This window comes from Solanum verrucosum, unplaced genomic scaffold (genome assembly GCF_900185275.1).
Source record: "Solanum verrucosum unplaced genomic scaffold, falcon-dt-bn FXZP01000022.1, whole genome shotgun sequence".
In the NCBI taxonomy this organism is placed as follows: domain Eukaryota; kingdom Viridiplantae; phylum Streptophyta; class Magnoliopsida; order Solanales; family Solanaceae; genus Solanum; species Solanum verrucosum.
This window is the reverse complement of record NW_026020086.1, coordinates 633,799-652,313: the sequence shown is the minus strand read 5'-3', so window position 1 is coordinate 652,313 and position 18,515 is coordinate 633,799. Positions and strand designations below refer to the sequence as shown.

At 31.1% G+C, this 18,515-nt stretch overlaps 2 protein-coding genes across 2 annotated transcripts; both read left to right on the top strand.

Moving 5' to 3' along the window:
• The first annotated feature begins 9,420 nt into the window (after window positions 1–9,420).
• Window positions 9,421–11,375, top strand: LOC125824338 (equilibrative nucleotide transporter 8). The gene is made up of 2 exons (XM_049503701.1): window positions 9,421–9,973; window positions 10,663–11,375. The coding sequence occupies exons 1-2, from the start codon at window positions 9,424–9,426 to the stop codon at window positions 11,358–11,360; spliced, it is 1,248 nt and encodes a 415-aa protein (XP_049359658.1). The 5' UTR covers window positions 9,421–9,423; the 3' UTR covers window positions 11,361–11,375.
• A 5,263-nt stretch (window positions 11,376–16,638) lies between these two features.
• LOC125824616 (uncharacterized mitochondrial protein AtMg00810-like) lies at window positions 16,639–17,459 on the top strand. The gene is made up of 2 exons (XM_049504017.1): window positions 16,639–16,783; window positions 16,873–17,459. Exons 1-2 carry the CDS (start codon window positions 16,639–16,641, stop codon window positions 17,457–17,459), a joined length of 732 nt encoding a protein of 243 aa, XP_049359974.1.
• Window positions 17,460–18,515: the final 1,056 nt, after the last annotated feature.

Here is an 18,515-nt window from a genome sequence, read left to right as displayed (position 1 = left end):
AGATATGTTATCTGTTTTGGAAGAATGTAAACATCATATTGATCCTTTTATTTAATAAATATAATGAAAGAAAAATTAAAATTCAATATGAAATTAACATAATTATTTCTAATATTATAGTAAGATATTTATACCAGAAAAGATAAAATTATTGCATTCCAATTCACAATATAACTATATACAAGTCTGCAACAAAAAAAGTAAAAAAAATTGATATATCGTTAATGATACATATTCTTCAAATATGTAAGAATCATCAAATTCAATATGAAATTAATATAATTATTTCTAGAATTTATAATAGAACATTTATTCCATAAAAGATAAAATTATTACGTTTAAATTCACATTACAATGTACGATCTTGCAATAAATATATTTCTAAAATTTATAATAAGGCATTTATGTACAAGATGAAACTGTTACGTTTAAAATTTTATTACATTTATATACAACATTGCAATAAATAATAAAAATTAACAAAATTTGATATATTGCTGAAATGGGGGGCATATGCCATTCCACTTCATTTCCTAACAAATAAAAATTGAGCAACTTACAAAAATGACTATATTTATAGGGTTATTGAAGTTCAATAGCTATAAGTATGTTATTTATAAAAAATGACTGTAATTTATATCTTTTTCTAGCTGTATTTCTTTATATGTTTTTATTTTTCTATTTATACACTAATACAGTTTTAATTACAATGAACTAAATAAGGAACATGTATTAATTGTGTAGCATATGAATACTTTGAATTCAAATTGGTATCTCTATTTATAAGACTTAAAGTATTAATATATCAAGGATACAAGTATTTATAAAAACTTAATGTATTAATATATCAAACAAGGTAAAGAATGACAATTAACATATGAACACGACAATTTGAAAAATGAATACATTGTTGTTATTCAAAAAAAGTGAATACAGTATATATATATATATATATATATATATATATATATATATGAATACATTGTTGTTAAACAAAAGATGGATACATTGGACAACATAGAAACAAGAAAAATGGAAAATAATAGAATGTGTAGGTATCAAAGTGTGTAAGTATTCGTTTGTATAAAAAAATTGATAAATCCAACAAACGTCAATCTCTTTTTGGTCAAGTTTTTTCCGTAATACTTGAGGTTTGGTGTTAACTCATGTATTTGTTTATAAAAATATAGGATTAATGTATTCAATATACTTGTATTGCCTAATCAACCTTTTAAATTAGATAGATTACTTATGTATCCAGATATACTTGTATGCACAAATCACCATTTCAACTTGTGTTAATATTACAATATAAGTATCTATGTATATAAGTATTCAACTATATACAAATATGACAATCACACAAACCCAATCTCTTTTTGCTCATGTTCTTCCTTTACTACTTTTTTTTGTATAACTATAACCATTGTAATCGAGAAAGCAAAACAATTCTTCAATCGAACCCCTATAAAAATAGATGAAAATATAGATGGATATAAATATAATCTTCATAAAAAAAAAAGAGAAAAAATCAATTAAAAGATACTTGATGAATTCAAATCAACAATCACACAACCCTCAATCTCTTTTTGCTCTTGTTCTTCCTTTACTACTTTTTTTTTTATAACTATAACCATTGCAATGGAGAAAATAAAATAATTCTTCAATTGAACCCCTATAAAATTAGATGAAACTATAGATGGATACAAATATAATCTTCATAAAAAGAGAGAGAAAATCAATTAAAAGATACTCGATGAATTCAAATCACAAAAAATGCTCCTAGAATCATCAAAAAGATCTTAGATTGGAAGGAATATGGGAGGAAAATATTGAGAATATGTGATATAGGAATATTGATGAAAGAGAAAGTATTAATGAGGATAAAATTGAAAAATTGATCACATAAAACGTGCCTAGACATAATTAATTATCCTTGTGATAATAATTTTCCTATTTAACATTTAATAAATTTCCTGATTATTTGTATATAATTAACTTTGCTAGTTATTGTGTAGTTATATTCATATAACATAAAAAAAATAAACTATAGCTATTTGTTTTAAATATATATTGATGTTTGCCATATTCTATGATTTTTCCGTAAAAAGGATTTTTTTTTGTACCAGTACACCAAATTAAGCTAATAGATGTGGCAAAAGAAACGTAAAAATGTATATATTGCTAAAAAAGGGGCCATATGCCATTCCACTTCATTTCATAACGAAGAAAATCATTTCCAGTACACTATATAAATAATTGTGGCAAAAACAAAATAAAAATGTACAAACCTTTTTTTTGTTTTTCGGGAATAAAGTTTCCCAAAAAAAGGGAGCAAATTGTTGCCATTATGAATATTAACAATTATTAAATAATAATAATAATAATAATTGAGAAGAAAGATATGGAAAGAAAAAGGAAGAATGTTGTTCTTTGGAAATGACTTTCTTTAGTATTTATAGTACTCAAAAAAAATAGTAACTGAAGAAAACTAACGGATTTTGAATAATTTCATATAAATGAGCATTAAGTGCATAATTATGCTTAATGAAGGGACTGCAACGTGGGCTGAAAGTTTTAATTAGGCTGTTACTGCATTTGTTTGTCATATTTAATTGAGCTTTATGAGATCTTTAATTATCCTTTAAGAAGACAGCCGAAATGAACCAAAAAATGCAATAAACAATTCAATTCTGGCCATTTTAATGACCCATTATAATGTAATCAACACAAATAATAATGAAAGAAATAATTTTTATTTTTGAAGGTTTGAAGAAAGAAAATAAAATAAAATCTCAAAATTATGAAAAAAAGGATAAATAGTAATAGAGGCCAATAAGGCATGCCACATCAGCGTGTTCATTTTCAGCTTTATTAATATATATAGATTTTAATCTTAAATTATGATTTTAAAACTCGAATTCTTCTAATAAAAAAAAGATTTGAAATTTGAAATTGTGATTTCATTTTATGTGAATATGTTTGATTGGACATAAAGTTTTTTTAAAAAATAAGAACTTTTGAAATTTGTGATCTTTACTTCATATAGATTCTAGACCGCTTTATTATATGTCATATGTTTTTTACACACCTCTTGCGAAATTAGTGCTTTGCTGATGATACTCTTATTTATCATCTTTATAATCATTTAAGATAGTAATATCTATTCAATAAGAATTGTCTTTTTAATAATAATAATAACAAAAAAAAAAGATAGTTAATACAAGGAATCACAATATTGGAGTATGTGTATGTGTTTTTCAATTATAGTTTTTTTGTGCTAATTAGTCAATATAATTACTTCCCAAAATAATTATTATTAATAGGGCTGTTCAAAATTGAACTGAAATTAATAACTCGAACCGAAAAAAAAGTTATTGATTTATTCATAATGGGTTATTGGTTTAGAGATTTTGATAACAGTTTTGATTTTTTTTTGTTATCGAGTTATCAGTTCTTAACGGTTTTAGGTTTTTTTCTTAACGGGTTAACCGATAACCTGATAGTAAATTAAAAAATTATATTTATACCATTTTGTATATAAAGTCCTTGACTTAGAGTTTGGTTTCCTACTTTTATTTCTAGGTGTCCCAAACTCTTGGTTATTCTACAATGTAAAAGTGTTTGCTTTTGAGAAATATGTAACTTGTGAACTCATGTGCATGGTTCATTTGGTTTGTTACCTTGTTTTAAAGATATTTTCAATGTTTTTTTGTGTCAAATCTTAACGGTTAAATCGATAATGATCAATAACCAATAAGTCAATAACTTAATGGTTCTATAACGATTTAGCATCTCTACAAACCGATAATCAATAAGTCAAGCCGGTAAACTTCAAAATCGAACCGAACCGACCGATACGCAACTTGATAAATGGGCGAAATTAGGAGAGTTGATGCCTAACAAGAGTGCCCAAGAAGTTCTGGAAGCGGCCAAAGTTCTACATGGCGAAAGCAACGATATTGGCTTTAACCCTAATTATTAAGGGCAAAATAAGATGAATGGACTCAGTTATATATTGATTTTCTAAAATTGATAACTATTTCAGATCATCTATTTTTAGTTAGAATGACAAGTAAATTGGACAAAGGAGTTAATCGTAAATATTTGGGTGATGGTAAATTATCTTATTAATGATAAAATAAGAACTTTAGAGTTAAATTTATCACCAATTATAAAAAATATATATGATTTTTTTTTAGACAGGTTAAAAAACATTTTACAGAGATTGAGACAAATAAAGTATTTATTATTGCGTTGAAGTATTAACAAAGTGATGATCCAAAATTAGAAAAGTGAAAAGGCTATAATATATAATTAGTGAAAAGGGCAATAATGGGGTTTAAATTTTTTTTGGACTAACATCAATAATTATAGGTTTATAGGAGTGATCCATAACCCACAATCCTCTTAATTCCTTTTTATAAAAGCTAAAGCCCTTATTCACGCAGAGAACTTTGAAATATTTCCTAAAATTTTTAATAATTATCTTTTCGAAAATATCTTAGCTGATGAATTTTCAAATCATTATAACTTTTATATGTTTCCATTTGCATGCTATAAGTTGTCATGTTTTTTGAATTATTTATAAGTAGATACAACCTCTTATTTTTGTAATTATAGTTGTGATTCAGACAAGTACTTATATATGAAGTACAAAGAGATTTATATAAAATTCAAATTTTCATTTATGGTGCTTAATTTTTATAATTACATCTCCAACTTATTATTTTTGTGTGTGAATCTTGTTTAAAAGTAGGAAAAATTACCTAAATACACAACTTATTTTACTATATTTTCTACCATTTGAAAAAAATATAAAAATCTCTACTTTACGCGATGTATCAGTCGGATACATCACATTACGATGTATCGGGACGTACGCGAGGTATCAGGACGTAACTTTATGTGATGTATCAGCTTGATATGTATCAGTCGAATACATCACTTTACGATGTATTGGGACGTACGTGAGGCATCATGACGTTACTTTACGTGAAGTATCAGTCGGATACATCACTTTACCCGATGTATCGAGACATTGAGTGATGTATCCAAAACTGAGATGTGATGTATCAGGACGTTGAGGGATGTTTCCGAAACTGGGACGTGATGTATCAGGACGTTTTGAGATATATCCGGATTCCACCAAATTTACGGGATTTTTTGTAATTTGAAAAATAGTATGAATAAAACATAATTAACTCTTAATACTATGAGATTTGTGTAAAATCTTAATACGAGATAATTAATAATTATTGGGCTTCAAATATTATGAAATTTTCAGACCGATACGTACGTTAAGTGGCTATATAAGAAAATGATAACAACATTTAAGCACACAACTTAAAACGTAAGGACTATACAAAGTTTTTGATCTAGTGATGAGCCTAATTAAAAAAAAAATTTGGGAAATTTTTCAAAATGTCAGTATTTTAGCATTTAATATAGGATCTCTTAGCCACACTTTCAATATTTATTAAAAATGTCAATATTTTTCTTTTGTCATAGGGCTGATTATGTATTTTTTTTTTCATTTGTTTAATTTTAAAGAATACAATTAGTTAATAACAGAAAGGAGAAAATCATGGGAGAGAGTAATTTAAAAACTTTTAAACTGAAATTTAAATAGAGAGATATTGAGATACATTGTGATGACAGAAATACAAAACTTTTGATGGTATACAATTAGAATGAAAGCAAATAAAAAATAAATACAAACAAAAAATATGTTGTTTTTCAGATAATCAGCTAGAAATATACTATTATGAACTACTAACTGTGTAACTGCTGCCGAGGTTGAATACAATTTGATGATAAAAATACAAAATTAGTAGGCATACAGTTAGAATAAATACAAAATAAGAAGCAATATAACAAAAAATATGTTGTATTCCACATAATCCCCACAAAATAATATTATGTACTATACAAAAGTTGTATCTAAACAAAATTATGTTGTATTCCACACAATCAGCTGCAAAGATACTATTATGAACTACTAGCTTTGTATCCACTTCTGAGGATGAATACAATTTGATGGCATAAATATAAAACTAACAGGCATACAAATATAAGAAAAACAAAAATATGTTGTATTCTACATAATCCCAAAAATATGAGATTATGAACTACAAAAATTGCATCCAATTCATAGTATGAAAACAAAATGAAAATAAGATTACAAAACTTTATGAAGTTGTTCATTAAGCCACAATCTGTTCAAGATTTTTTTTAAAATGGAAAAATAGTACTATCAATTAAGTTTTCAAGGATTTGGCATACCTTCCAAAATGAATTTTGCTTTAGTCTATAGCACAATAATTAGGAAAACTTGATGAGATTACGTGGTGCTAAATCAGAACATAAAATGCTCATTTTTTACTTGAAAAAAATGATGAGCATTTTAGTTGTGGCTAAATCAATGGATTGTTGTGAATATCTTTTGGGAGATTTTTACAGATTTCTGAAAATAATTGGAAAAAAAACGTTACCTATCAAAGAGAGAGAAAGAAAGGAGGAATTTGGAGTAAAAATCTAGAAAGAGGTGAAAGTGGGTAATAAAGTTTTTTTATTATTTTACTTTTTCACTAGGTAGTGGTAAAAATGAGTCCAATGTGGCATTGATTTGAGAAATAAAAGGAAAGAAAATTAATTATATTAGGATACATTATATTTGCTAAAATATTGACATATTGTCATTTTCAATAATTATTTTAAAGTGTAGATGTTTTTAATAATTATGTTAGGTATTTTGACTAGTTTGCTAATTTTCCCTTTTTTTTTTGGTTTCTCACCCGGTGTCCGGAGCCCACATTGGAGCTCCAACTAAATCCGAATCGCGCTCTGCAGGGCCCATTCGGGAGTGACGCTTCCAACAGGATTTTCTCCATATCCAGGGCTCGAACCCAAGACCTCTGATTAAGGGTGAAGCACTCCCATCACTGCACCACAACCTATGTTGGTGAGCCTAATTAATTACTTATATTTGGGGTGTGGGATATATACTTGCAACTTATCCTAATTTACTTTGTAAGGAGGACCAATGTGACATTTTTAAATTTGGGGACGGAACTAATAATTTTTGCCAGGTTTAAGGATGTTTTTAACATTTCTCTAGACTTTTTATTAAGAATCTCATGTTCCTACAAGAGTTTGAGACCACTTGTTATGGCATGTGGCAAATCAGAGGTGTATTTAAGTTCAATTAGTTAAGTAGATGAGTGTTTTTAAGGCTATCAATAGTCCGAGGACGAAACTAATAATTCGCGGCTAACACTACTTGAAATTATGAATGCCGACCTCCAAATTTCCTACCTCCGATGGAAGTCGGTAATTTCCGACCTACGAAAGTCGATATTGTTAAAAAAAAATTCATTTTATTAAAAAAGAAAACCGACTTCAAGAAATCAATTTTTTAGGCAAACAATACATGAAAATCACATACCGACCTTCGGAGGTCAAAAAAATTCCCAATAAAATTTAATAAAAGAAAAACCTCAATCTCTTATAGTAGGTATTGAATTACTAAATAAAGAGTAATAAATATGTAATTACCCGACGAGCATGCAAGCACATGGCGGAGATGGGAGGGAGATACACAGATGGGGGCCCTCGACCTAATGGCTTCGGGCACAACTTGCTTTCAAAGACTTGTTGTTCACAAGATTCTGCAATTCATACTAATTATACTTCTCTCTTTTTAAATTTAAATTATGAATTCTCCTCCGATATATTGAGATTCATTGCACCCACCATGTATGTAGGTTAAATCATTTGATCCGTCCATTATGAAACCATTCCCGTATGATTCGCACAAACCAACATTGGTGGCATGTGCAACACTATACTCTCTTTTTCATTTGGGAGATTTGTTCTTCAAAATTATAGGACCCCTCCATTTTTGTCCCCACAAAGGTACAATTTTTTTTCTTTTTTTCTTACAAATAAACCTAACTTTCATATTCCAAAATTCAATCTTACTAGTCAAATCTATGCCAATTAAGTGGAAACTTTAATTTACTAGAGTGGTTCACCTTCCATCCATGTCAATTCAAGAGGTGGTAGTCACTCACTCCCCTATAAAGAAAGATAGTTTCTTTTTTTTTTTTGAAAATATAACCAATGACCATAATCAAAATGGAATTTGAAATCTTGAAAAAAAAAGAGGAATCTTTTATTTAAGGGATATAAAAGGTGACACTATATGGTTATGTCACATCTCGAACTATCCCTTAGATGTGATTGACACCTAACAAACACTATTGTCCAGGTGAACCTGATTCTGTAACACTTAATATTCTTATGAGTTAATAGTTGTGTACATATGGTGCAGTATCATGGTGTCATACCATGTCCACTGTGTGCGGCCCTTGTGCAAGGCTAGGGGTGTCATACTCCGTGTCCTGCACCTGTGACACATAAGTTTAATTTGCCTTGTGTTATGGCTCGATTGTGCATCACACGCGCTTATAACACATGCATATAATTTTTCACTTACTTCAAATTAAATATGTTAGAAACCACCCCGAGCCCCTCTATTCCCAACCAAAATCACAAATCCAAAGACATAATATATAAAGTCATAAAACATGAAATGGGGCACAAAAGCTCAAAATAAGGGGTTGGATTGTTACAAGTGCAACTTAGTTCTATTTTTACATACAATACTTAATTCTCAAAATTAAGATATAAAATTTGTGCTTTTAGTCCCTTCAGTATCACCAAATTTTAATTTTGGTCCTTCTAATATCCGTTTAAGCACATTTAATTTAACCTTAAATAAATTAAATTGTATACTTTTGGTCCCTATACTTGTGAATCTTATTATTAACCATTATACTATTTAATTAGCCAAGTACTATGTTAGGTTTGTACTATTACATTATGTTTGAGGGTAATATTGTTCTAAATATAATTTATAGTATATATAAATTGATTAAAAAAACACATATTTCATCAATTCATCTAATTGAAAGTCAGATGTGCTTAGCCATATATTAGAATGATCAATAACTACGAGATGACCGTATATGTAATACATTTTTAATATATGACCAATTCACAATATCACCGCGTCTACATCAGATTCTTAAATCATGCGAGCCATATCTCAAAATCCAGAAATAAAGATGAGTAGTAATTAGTAAAACATGACTATTCAATCAATTAAATAAAAATGTAGTAATAATAACACAACATTGTTTGATCATTCAACTTAATTAAACAAAATTGAGTTAAGTTATTTTTCAACAAATCAAAAAGTTGTTCCTATCTATACCCTCGAATCTAAAAATTCATGAAATGACTGATTCGACCTCTGAATTTACACTCAGTATCAAATCCCCACACCCGTATCCGAACAACATAGGTGCTTACCTATTGGGATATCATTAGTAACTTGTCTATAAGATGCTTGACCAAATGATCATTCTCCACAATCAAAAGATGGTACAAAATCACAAAGGAATAGAGATGAACATGATCACAAAGGTTGATCAAAATGAAGCAAGAGACACTTATAAAATTTCATACATAATCCATTTCTTGCTTGGTGCTGGCAATTTGTTACCTTGGAATGCCTTAATCACTGCTGTTGATTACTTTGGATATCTTTATCCAACAAAACATGTTGAGAAAGTTTTCTCTGTTGCTTACATGACTTCATCTCTTTTGATTCTTGTTTTGATGTTGAGTTGGAATAAATGGAACCAAACAATGAGTCTTAGATTGAGATTGAATCTTGGTTTTTCTATGTTTGTTCTTTGTTTAATGGTAACACCAATTGTTGATTGGATTAATTGGGATCAAAATGGAACAAAGGTGAAGTCAAATGCAACATATTGTGCTGTGGTTGTATCTGTTGTTGTTTGTGGTTTGGCTGATGGTTTGATTGGTGGAAGCTTGATTGGTTCTGCTGGTAAGCTGCCTAAACAATACATGCAAGCAATTTTTGCTGGAACTGCTTCTTCAGGTATACAAGTCAAACTTCTCTGTAACTACCTCGTTTGTCTGGATATTGTTTGGTTGAATGAAATGTTGTTATAGAGAGCATGCAATATAACATAACATGAATGTCGGTCTCAAAGAAAAGTTTGTTGTTATAGTGAAATGTTGTTATTAAGGATGATTGTTATAGAAACGTCTGATTGTATATCATGGATTCAAGATTTAAGACTTTAACTCATCGTACGTTTGATATTATGAGTTCAAAATTTAATATTTGTTGAAAATTTAGTGTGTTTTTTTCCACTTAGCTCAAGCTTGGTTCTTGAATTTTATCTTTTTGTATATTGAACTTGTTTTTATTTTCACTTAATCAATGTGTTTTCTTTTTCAAATTGCTTAGAAAATGAACATATAGTCGAACCTCTCTATAACAGTCTCGTTTATCTGGATATTTTTTTGATTGTTATAGTGAAATGTTGTTATAAATAACATATAATATAACATAATATGAAAGTTGGTTCCAACGAAAACTTGATTGTTATAGTGAAATGTTGTTACGGAGGACGATTTGCTATAGAAAGGTCTGACTGTATAGCCGATTCAAGATTTGATATTTGTTGAACATTTAGTGGTACTCTTTTCACATAGCTCAAGCTTGATTCTTGAATTTTATCTTTTTCGTATATTAAACTTGTTAATGTGTTTTTTCAACAGGTGTTTTAATTTGCATATTAAGGATTATAACCAAAGTATCACTTCCACATACTCCACATGGTCTAAAGACAAGTGCTCATTTCTACTTCATAATTAGCACAACAGTTTTGATAGTGTGCATCATCTGTTGCAACTTGTTGTATAAGTTGCCAATTATGCAGCAACATTACACACATCTTGTTCAAGATTTCTTGCCATGTTCGAGGCATAAACTCCGCGATGTGGCAAGAACTATAAAGTGTCCTGCATTTGGAATATTCGCGATTTACACTGTGACATTATCTATTTTCCCAGGGTTCTTAGCAGAAAATCTTGAATCGAGTGTGTTTAAAGATTGGTATCCCATTCTACTTATAACAATTTACAACGTAGCGGATTTCGTTGGGAAATCTTTCACTGCATTGTATGTTGTTAAGAGTACTAGTAAGGCTACATGGGGTTGTGTTGCTAGGCTATTGTTCTATCCTCTGTTTACAGCTTGTTTACATGGTCCTAAATGGCTAAAATGTGAAGTGTCAATTGTATTTTTAACGACGATGCTCGGTCTGACCAATGGGTACTTGACAAGTGTCATTATGATTCTTGCTCCCAAGTCTGTGCCAAGTTCTGAAGCTGAAATTGCTGCAATTGTTTTGGCTGTTTCATTAGGGATGGGATTAGTGGCTGGTTCTGTTCTTGGTTGGTTTTGGATTATTTGAAATGCTATTATTTAGGAAAATTAGTAGAACCTTAAGTTAGAATTCATAAATATTGTGTTGTGATCAATGTATTTATGTCATTATGGGGAAAACAATGTTACAATTTAATGAATTGTGTTCATCAAACAAAGGAAATCTTTGATCGCGATTTATTCGTATGTTCTTTAAATATTTTAGATTGTTGATATTTGTGAGTTATCTAACTTATAGTACCTTTTAGATAGATTCTATGTCTAAATTTGTGACTAAAATAAAAAATTGAACTCTTGAAATTGTGTCATATAAATTGGGATGGAGAAAGTAATTTTCTAGCTATTCAAGTTTTGGGACCAAAGCTAATACCAAAGTCAAGCTGCCTGTTATCTCTCTGCTGGTTATTGCAATTCATTTTCAAGAAGGAATCAAAGTAACTTATGTACACTGATAGTGTAAATAAATTTTAAAAGGAAATCTTGATGCAACAGTAAAGTTGTTTTTGTGAGGTTCGAGCTGTGGGATTAGTCATTGATATTTGTATCAGGGTAGGTTACCTATAGAGGTGGAGACAAAATTTAAAGTTTATGAGTTTGGGATTCTAAACCTTTTCAATTAGTGGGTTCTAAATTGATAATTTATATATATTAAATGACTTTTTTACGATAAATACAAAGTTTGAACCAAAGTTACTAAATTCGATTGAATCTATTGTATAGGAAAAAATTAGGCAAGATATGTGGACAAGTTACATGCAGACACGTGGAAGGAGAGCAACAATGGGTGTGGAGGTACGGTAAGGAGCATCATAACAAATTTAATGTTAGCAAGACACATATAGATGGGGACAATTCTTAGGCATCTTAATGTGCAGCTATACATAGTTCTTTAAGAATAAAGACAGCCTGCAAAGATGTTAAGCAAGAATATAATAATATTGTTGAATGGCAAACAACTAGTCATTTAGATATTTGTTGTCTCGTGTTGCTTATATACCTAATTTTTCTAACATTATTAATGGAGAATATTTTTTGTCTTGGAGTTTCTCAAATATTAGTTTTTTTAATGACATGCATTTGATATTAATAGAATAATCTTTAAAATCAAGATCTTAGAGGGTCAAATGAGGAGCGATATGTTAGGAAAAACTATAATTGTATAGTAATCAGAAAATATATTCTTTCTTAGAATATGATTGATTTACTAAAATATACATTTACAATCATATATACTCCTTCCTAGAATAGAATTTTAACCCTACAATTGTATAGCTATAAATATGTGCTTTCTACTAGGGGTGTACATGGCCGGGTTGGTTCGGGTTTTTCAAATATCAAACCAAACTATTTGTGTCGGATTTTTAAATCTATAAACCAAACCAAACCAATAAAACTCGAGTTTTTCAACCTCGGATTTTTTCGAATTTTTTCAGGTTATTCGAATTTTTGGGTTTTTTCAGATTTTCCTGGTAAAGTATTCATACAAACATATAATTTACTTGTACTTCAAATATTTCTTTAGTCCTACCAAAATACAACTATCTAAGGTGTTTCTTAAGAAAATAACACAAAATATGATATGAGTAATGACACTAAAATATCCAACAAATTAATAATAATAATAATAATAATAATAATGAAATCGCGTAAAAACAAATATTGCAAATTAACAAGTCATAATAAAAATGATCATAATTTAAAAGTACTAAATCATGCTAAAATAAGTTTAATAAATAGTAGTTACATGACTAAATATTAAAGGAAATTAAAATTAGGTTATGTATTTGAATTGTCTAAACCAATGTAAAACCAAAGAACAAATATTCAATATTATTGTCATTCTTATTGTTGAATTGATTTTCTTTTTGCATTAGTATTAATTTGATTTTGATTTAAATTTTATTATAATTATCAACATTTGTGGACTATAATCTTTATTGAATCATTCAGAATTCTAAGTTTCAAACTTGAAATAATATATTAAAAGATAAAAACTATGAAAAAGTATAAGAAATATTTAAAAATTATATCAAAGTATATATTTTTATGTATAAATTTTTTTAAAAAAATTATATATATAATGTCGGATTGGTTTGGTCTCGGGTTGGTTTTTTTTAGTTAAAACCAAACCAACTCAAATATAGTCGGGTTTTTTTTCAATACCAAACCAAGTCAAACCAACCACTAGTCGATTTTTTTTTCTCGGTTTGTGGTTTGATTCGGTTTTCGATTCGGTTTTGTACACCCCTACTTTCTACTGTGTCATTAATATATTGAGAATACTATTTTTCAGAATATCTTTTGCCACTCTAGAATGGTATCAAGAGCCATCGGTTAACAATTTGTCCGTGCTCTTTGCTTTTTCTACACAGGTACCTTGTTACCTTCCTGCGTTCTTCTTGTCTTTTTGTATTTGTCCCTTTTTTTCTTTCTCCGTTATCAATGAATTCACAATCATCTTCGCACTATTTGCTCTCCACAAAATTGGATAGTTCCAAGTTCTCTCTATGGAAATTCCACTTTGGAATTTTTGTTCAAGGAAAGGGCCTTTTTGGGTGGTTAAATGGTTCTGTTGGTCTGCCAACAGATGAAAAATAGTTGGATCAATGGAATTTGAATAATGCGAAGGTAATCGCTTGGATGCTGAATTCGGTACATGCTGACATCGCTATGGTACTTAGACCATTTAGTTCAACTTCAGAGATATGGCTCCACCTGCGTAACGTTTACCAACAAAGCAATCTTGCACGAGAGTTTGAAGTGAAATGCAACATTGCTGAATATACACAGGGAGACAAGAATATTCGTTCCTTTTATGCCGGCTTGCAGTTGCTCTGGTCAGAACAAGATCAAATTTCTGGGTGAAATATGTCTACGACAGGGCTCAAGGAAGTGTTGGGAGAATGACAAAGAATAAGGATGGTACAGTTCTTGATGAAACTCCGGTATGAATTCGAGTCTATTCGTGGCAGTTTGTTGAACAGAGAAGTCACACCTACTCTTGATGTTGTGTTGACAGTCGTCTTGTGTGAAGAGACTAGGCTTGAAACTCAGGCGGCCATGGAATCGATGACATAACCCACTGTTGCATTACTTGCACAAAAATCAACTGTCGGTACTTCATCAGGAAATACTAAGAGAATTGTCCAGTGCTATGAATACAACGACTTTGGTCACATAGCAGCCAATTATCCTAAGAAGAAAAGATTTTGTGCTTACTGTAAGATTACTGACCATCATATTTCAGACTATCGTCGTTGTCCAAATCGTTCATTGCCTTCTCACTAAGCATACCAAACAGATGTCACTAAATCGGTTGGTTCCTTCCCTTCTGGACATGATCTTGAAAGGTTGATTCGAGATTCTATAGCAGCTACCCTTCCCGGAGCCATCTCAAGTGCATTCTCGGCATCCTCAAGTACAAGTAATTCTATTAAATTTACTTGGCATCTAGATTCGGGTGCTTCCAATCATATGACTGGAGATCTGTCCCAATTTTCTTCATTGTATGATAATGTTTCTAAACATGTTATTCATACGGCAAACGGGAATACATTGCTTGCTTCGGGTATTGGTTCTGTTGGAAATTTGTCTAACGTTCTTTATGTACATAATTTGAAGGCTAATTTGGTTTCAGTAGGTCAGCTAGTTGATCAGAATTGTGTTGTAAAATTCTCACCCAATGATTGTGTTGTTCAAAATCTGAAAATCGGGATGACCATGGCCAAGGGGCGTAGAGTTGGCAGAATGTTTCTTCTAGAGTCGGTTCATTATCATTTGCATCAGTTTTCTTTTAGTTTCTGCCACAGATGTTACTCGCTTGAATAAGTTGCTCATTCCTCTCGACTTTAGCACATGCTCAAATCATGTCTTCCAGCAATACATGACATTCATTCCAGTCTCCCTTTGACATGTTTTAATTGTGCCGATTTGAAAAGTCACAAGCTCCCTTTTTCCATCTAGTTCATCTTCTTATGACGATCTGTTTGATTTGGTGCATGGTGATGTTTGAGGTCCTTCTCCTACTTTGTCAAAAATGGGATATAAGTACTTTGTGTTATTTATTGATCATGTATCTAGATACACATGGTGTTTTTTATTCGAAATAAATCTGAGGTTTCGACTCTTATTATGAATTTTGTTGAGTATGTGTATACAAAGTTTCATAAAACTATAAAAATATTTCGTTCTAATTCTGGAGGAGAGTACACTAAGACTAATCTTGTTAAGTTTTTCAAAAACAAAGGAATTATTTCTCAACGCATTTGTCCTCATACTCTGGAACAAAATGTAATCGTAGAAAGGAAGAATCGACATGCTTTGGAAACTACATTGGCTTTGTTGGGCACATCTAGTATGCCTAAGAGTTTCTGGCCTGAAGCAGTACATACTTCTGCATATTTGATTAATAGACAAACTTCTCCAGTCATTGCTAATGAGACACCGTACTTCAAATTATTTCATAAGAAGCTTGATTATTCTCACTTGCGAGTTTTTGGTTGTGTTTGCTTTGTCCATATTCCAGCACATGAACGACAAAAGCTTTCAATTACTAAGGCAACGCAATGTATTTTTGTGGGCTACAATGACACACAAAATGGGTATATATGTTATGATGCATCTCATCGCCAGCTTCGTGTATCTAAACATATTATTATTTTTTAGGGTCAATTTTCTTACAAACACAATTCTAAACATGATTTAGAATATGTTTCCTTTTTGTACAAGTTTGATGATGATGTGGTATATACTGATCATCCGGAGCAGCCCATAAACTATGATTATGATGATCTCCAGCTGTCATGTTCTTCTGTTGTTGACTTTACATACGCATCCTCATCTTCCGAAGAGGAATCATCTCATCCAGTTACTCCCCCACGCAGATCTAGTCGAACAAATCGCCATACTCCTGAACGACTCAGTTACTCTCCAGGGAAGTTTGGTAAGTCTTATGCCACGCATATCACACTACATTATGTTGATGTACCTACATCTTACTCTCAGGCTTCTACACAAACTTGTTGGAAAGAGGCAATATCAGAAGAGTTTCGTGCATTGAATGAAAATTCTACTTGGGAATTTGTTGATAAACCAATAGTTGGAGTTCTCATTGGAAGTAAGTGGGTGTATTCCATTAAACTTAAGGCGAATGGTACAATTGATCGCTACAAAGCTCAATTAGTTTCTCAAGGGTACAAACAAGAGTATGGGGTGGATTATGAGAGACGTTTGCACCTGTTGCTAAGATGACAATGGTACAGACATTATTAGTTGTGGCTTCAATGAAAGGTTAGACCTTGCATCAGATGGATGTGAAAAACACATTTCTCTATGGCGATCTAGAAGAAGTTGTGTTTATGAAACCACCACCTGGGTGTGTTCTGCCAAGACCAAATGCAGTTTGTCATCTTCGAAAATCTCTTTATGGCTTAAAACAGGCTCCCGAGCTTGGTTTGACAAATTTCGATCCACGATTCAAACTGGGGGCTTCTCTTAAAGTTCTTCAGAACATTCATTGTTTCTTCATACTTCTCCATTAGGTATCACAAGACTTCTCATCTATGTTGATGATATCATTATCACAGGAAATTATCTAGAGAAAATTACTAAGTTGAAAGAATTCTTGCATACCTCATTTAAGATGAAGGACTTGGGACGACTGACATACTTTCTTAGACTTGAGGTTTTATACTTGCCTACTGGGATCATGCTTACACAACAAAAGTATGCTCATGATCTTGTTGTAAGGGCTGGTCTTACTGATGACAAGGTTGTGTACACCCCAATGGAGATTAATACAAAGTATAAGGAGGTTGATGGAGAACCATTCAATGATCCAACATTGTATTGGCAGTTGGTGGGATCCTTAGTTTATCTCACTATGACAAGGCCAGACATCTCATATGCAGTACAGGTTCTAAGTCAGTTTATGATTAATTCTTACCGTATAGATCACACTACATTTCTTCGTCTCATTCGATATATTCATGGTTCTATGAGTCAAGGTGTTCTTTTCCGTTCTGATTCTTCTATACATCTTGAAGGATATACTGATGCAAATTGGGCTGGTTGTCCTACTTCTCGTCGCTTTATTACTGGTTGGTGCATGTTCTTGGCACATCCTTGATATCTTGGAAATGTAAGAAACAATCTCGTACATCTAAATCATCTATAGAGGCTGAGTATTGTGCTATATCGGCAGCAAGTTCAGAAATTGTTTGGTTGCGACGTCTATTATCTGAGCTCAGTGTCGCTATTACATCTCCTATAGTGCTACATGTTGATAGCACTAGTGCGATTAAAATAGCCACAAACCCAGTGCAACATGAAAACACAAAGCATATAGAGGTGGACTGCCATTACATTAGAGAATTGGTTATCGATCGTCTCATCACTCTACAACACATTCCTTCTCATGATCAACTTGCTGATTTGTTTACAAAGGCGATGACACGAGCACGACATCAATATCTTATCTCTAAATTGCTATTCTGTGATCAGCGGTATCAATTTGAGGGGGATGTTAGGAAAAGTTATAATTGTGTAGTAATCAGAAAATATTTTTTTTCTTAGAATAAGACTAATTTACAGAATATACATTCATAATCATATATACTCCTTCCTAGAATAGAACTTTAACCCTACAATTGTATAGCTATAAATATGTGCTTTCTACTGTATCATTAATATATTGAGAATACTATTTTTCAGAATATCTTTAGTCTCTCTAGCAGGATATAATACTCTCATAGATATTTTCCTTGAGTTTTACTTACACATGAGACAAATTAAATGTCTTAAAAGGTCGTGGTAGCCGGTAGGGGTGTCAATCAGGTAAATTGGATTGGATTAAGACATGTTAAAATAGACCGAGTTATAAATGTATTGGATTAAAATTGATTTAAACTTATGGTAAAACTAAAATCCTTAGCCTTTTTCATGTGTGTCTTGCATAATATGTCTATGGTTGTCTTAAGGCACTGCCAAACATTACTTTCGCAACATACTTGCATCTCACATAATGTAACATCTCCCACGACTACACGTCTAGGCTAACAGACCTTTGCTTGCAAGGCTGAACCTAAGCCATGTTCACAAGTCAACACACGAGGCTCTTAAGAGTGGTGCCTAGAATGTTCAATGAACACGTATGTGTGTATCATTCTTAGGGTTAGCTAGCCCA

Bases quoted from the DNA above. Each gene is read 5' to 3' on its own strand.
- LOC125824616 (XM_049504017.1), top strand. From the start codon at position 16,639: ATGGATGTGAAAAACACATTTCTCTATGGCGATCTAGAAGAAGTTGTG. The intron at 16,784-16,872 runs GTTTGACAAATT...CTTCTCCATTAG, and splicing joins AAAACAGGCTCCCGAGCTTG to GTATCACAAGACTTCTCATC.
- LOC125824338 (XM_049503701.1), top strand. From the start codon at position 9,424: ATGATCATTCTCCACAATCAAAAGATGGTACAAAATCACAAAGGAATA. The intron at 9,974-10,662 runs GTATACAAGTCA...TTTTTTCAACAG, and splicing joins TGCTGGAACTGCTTCTTCAG to GTGTTTTAATTTGCATATTA.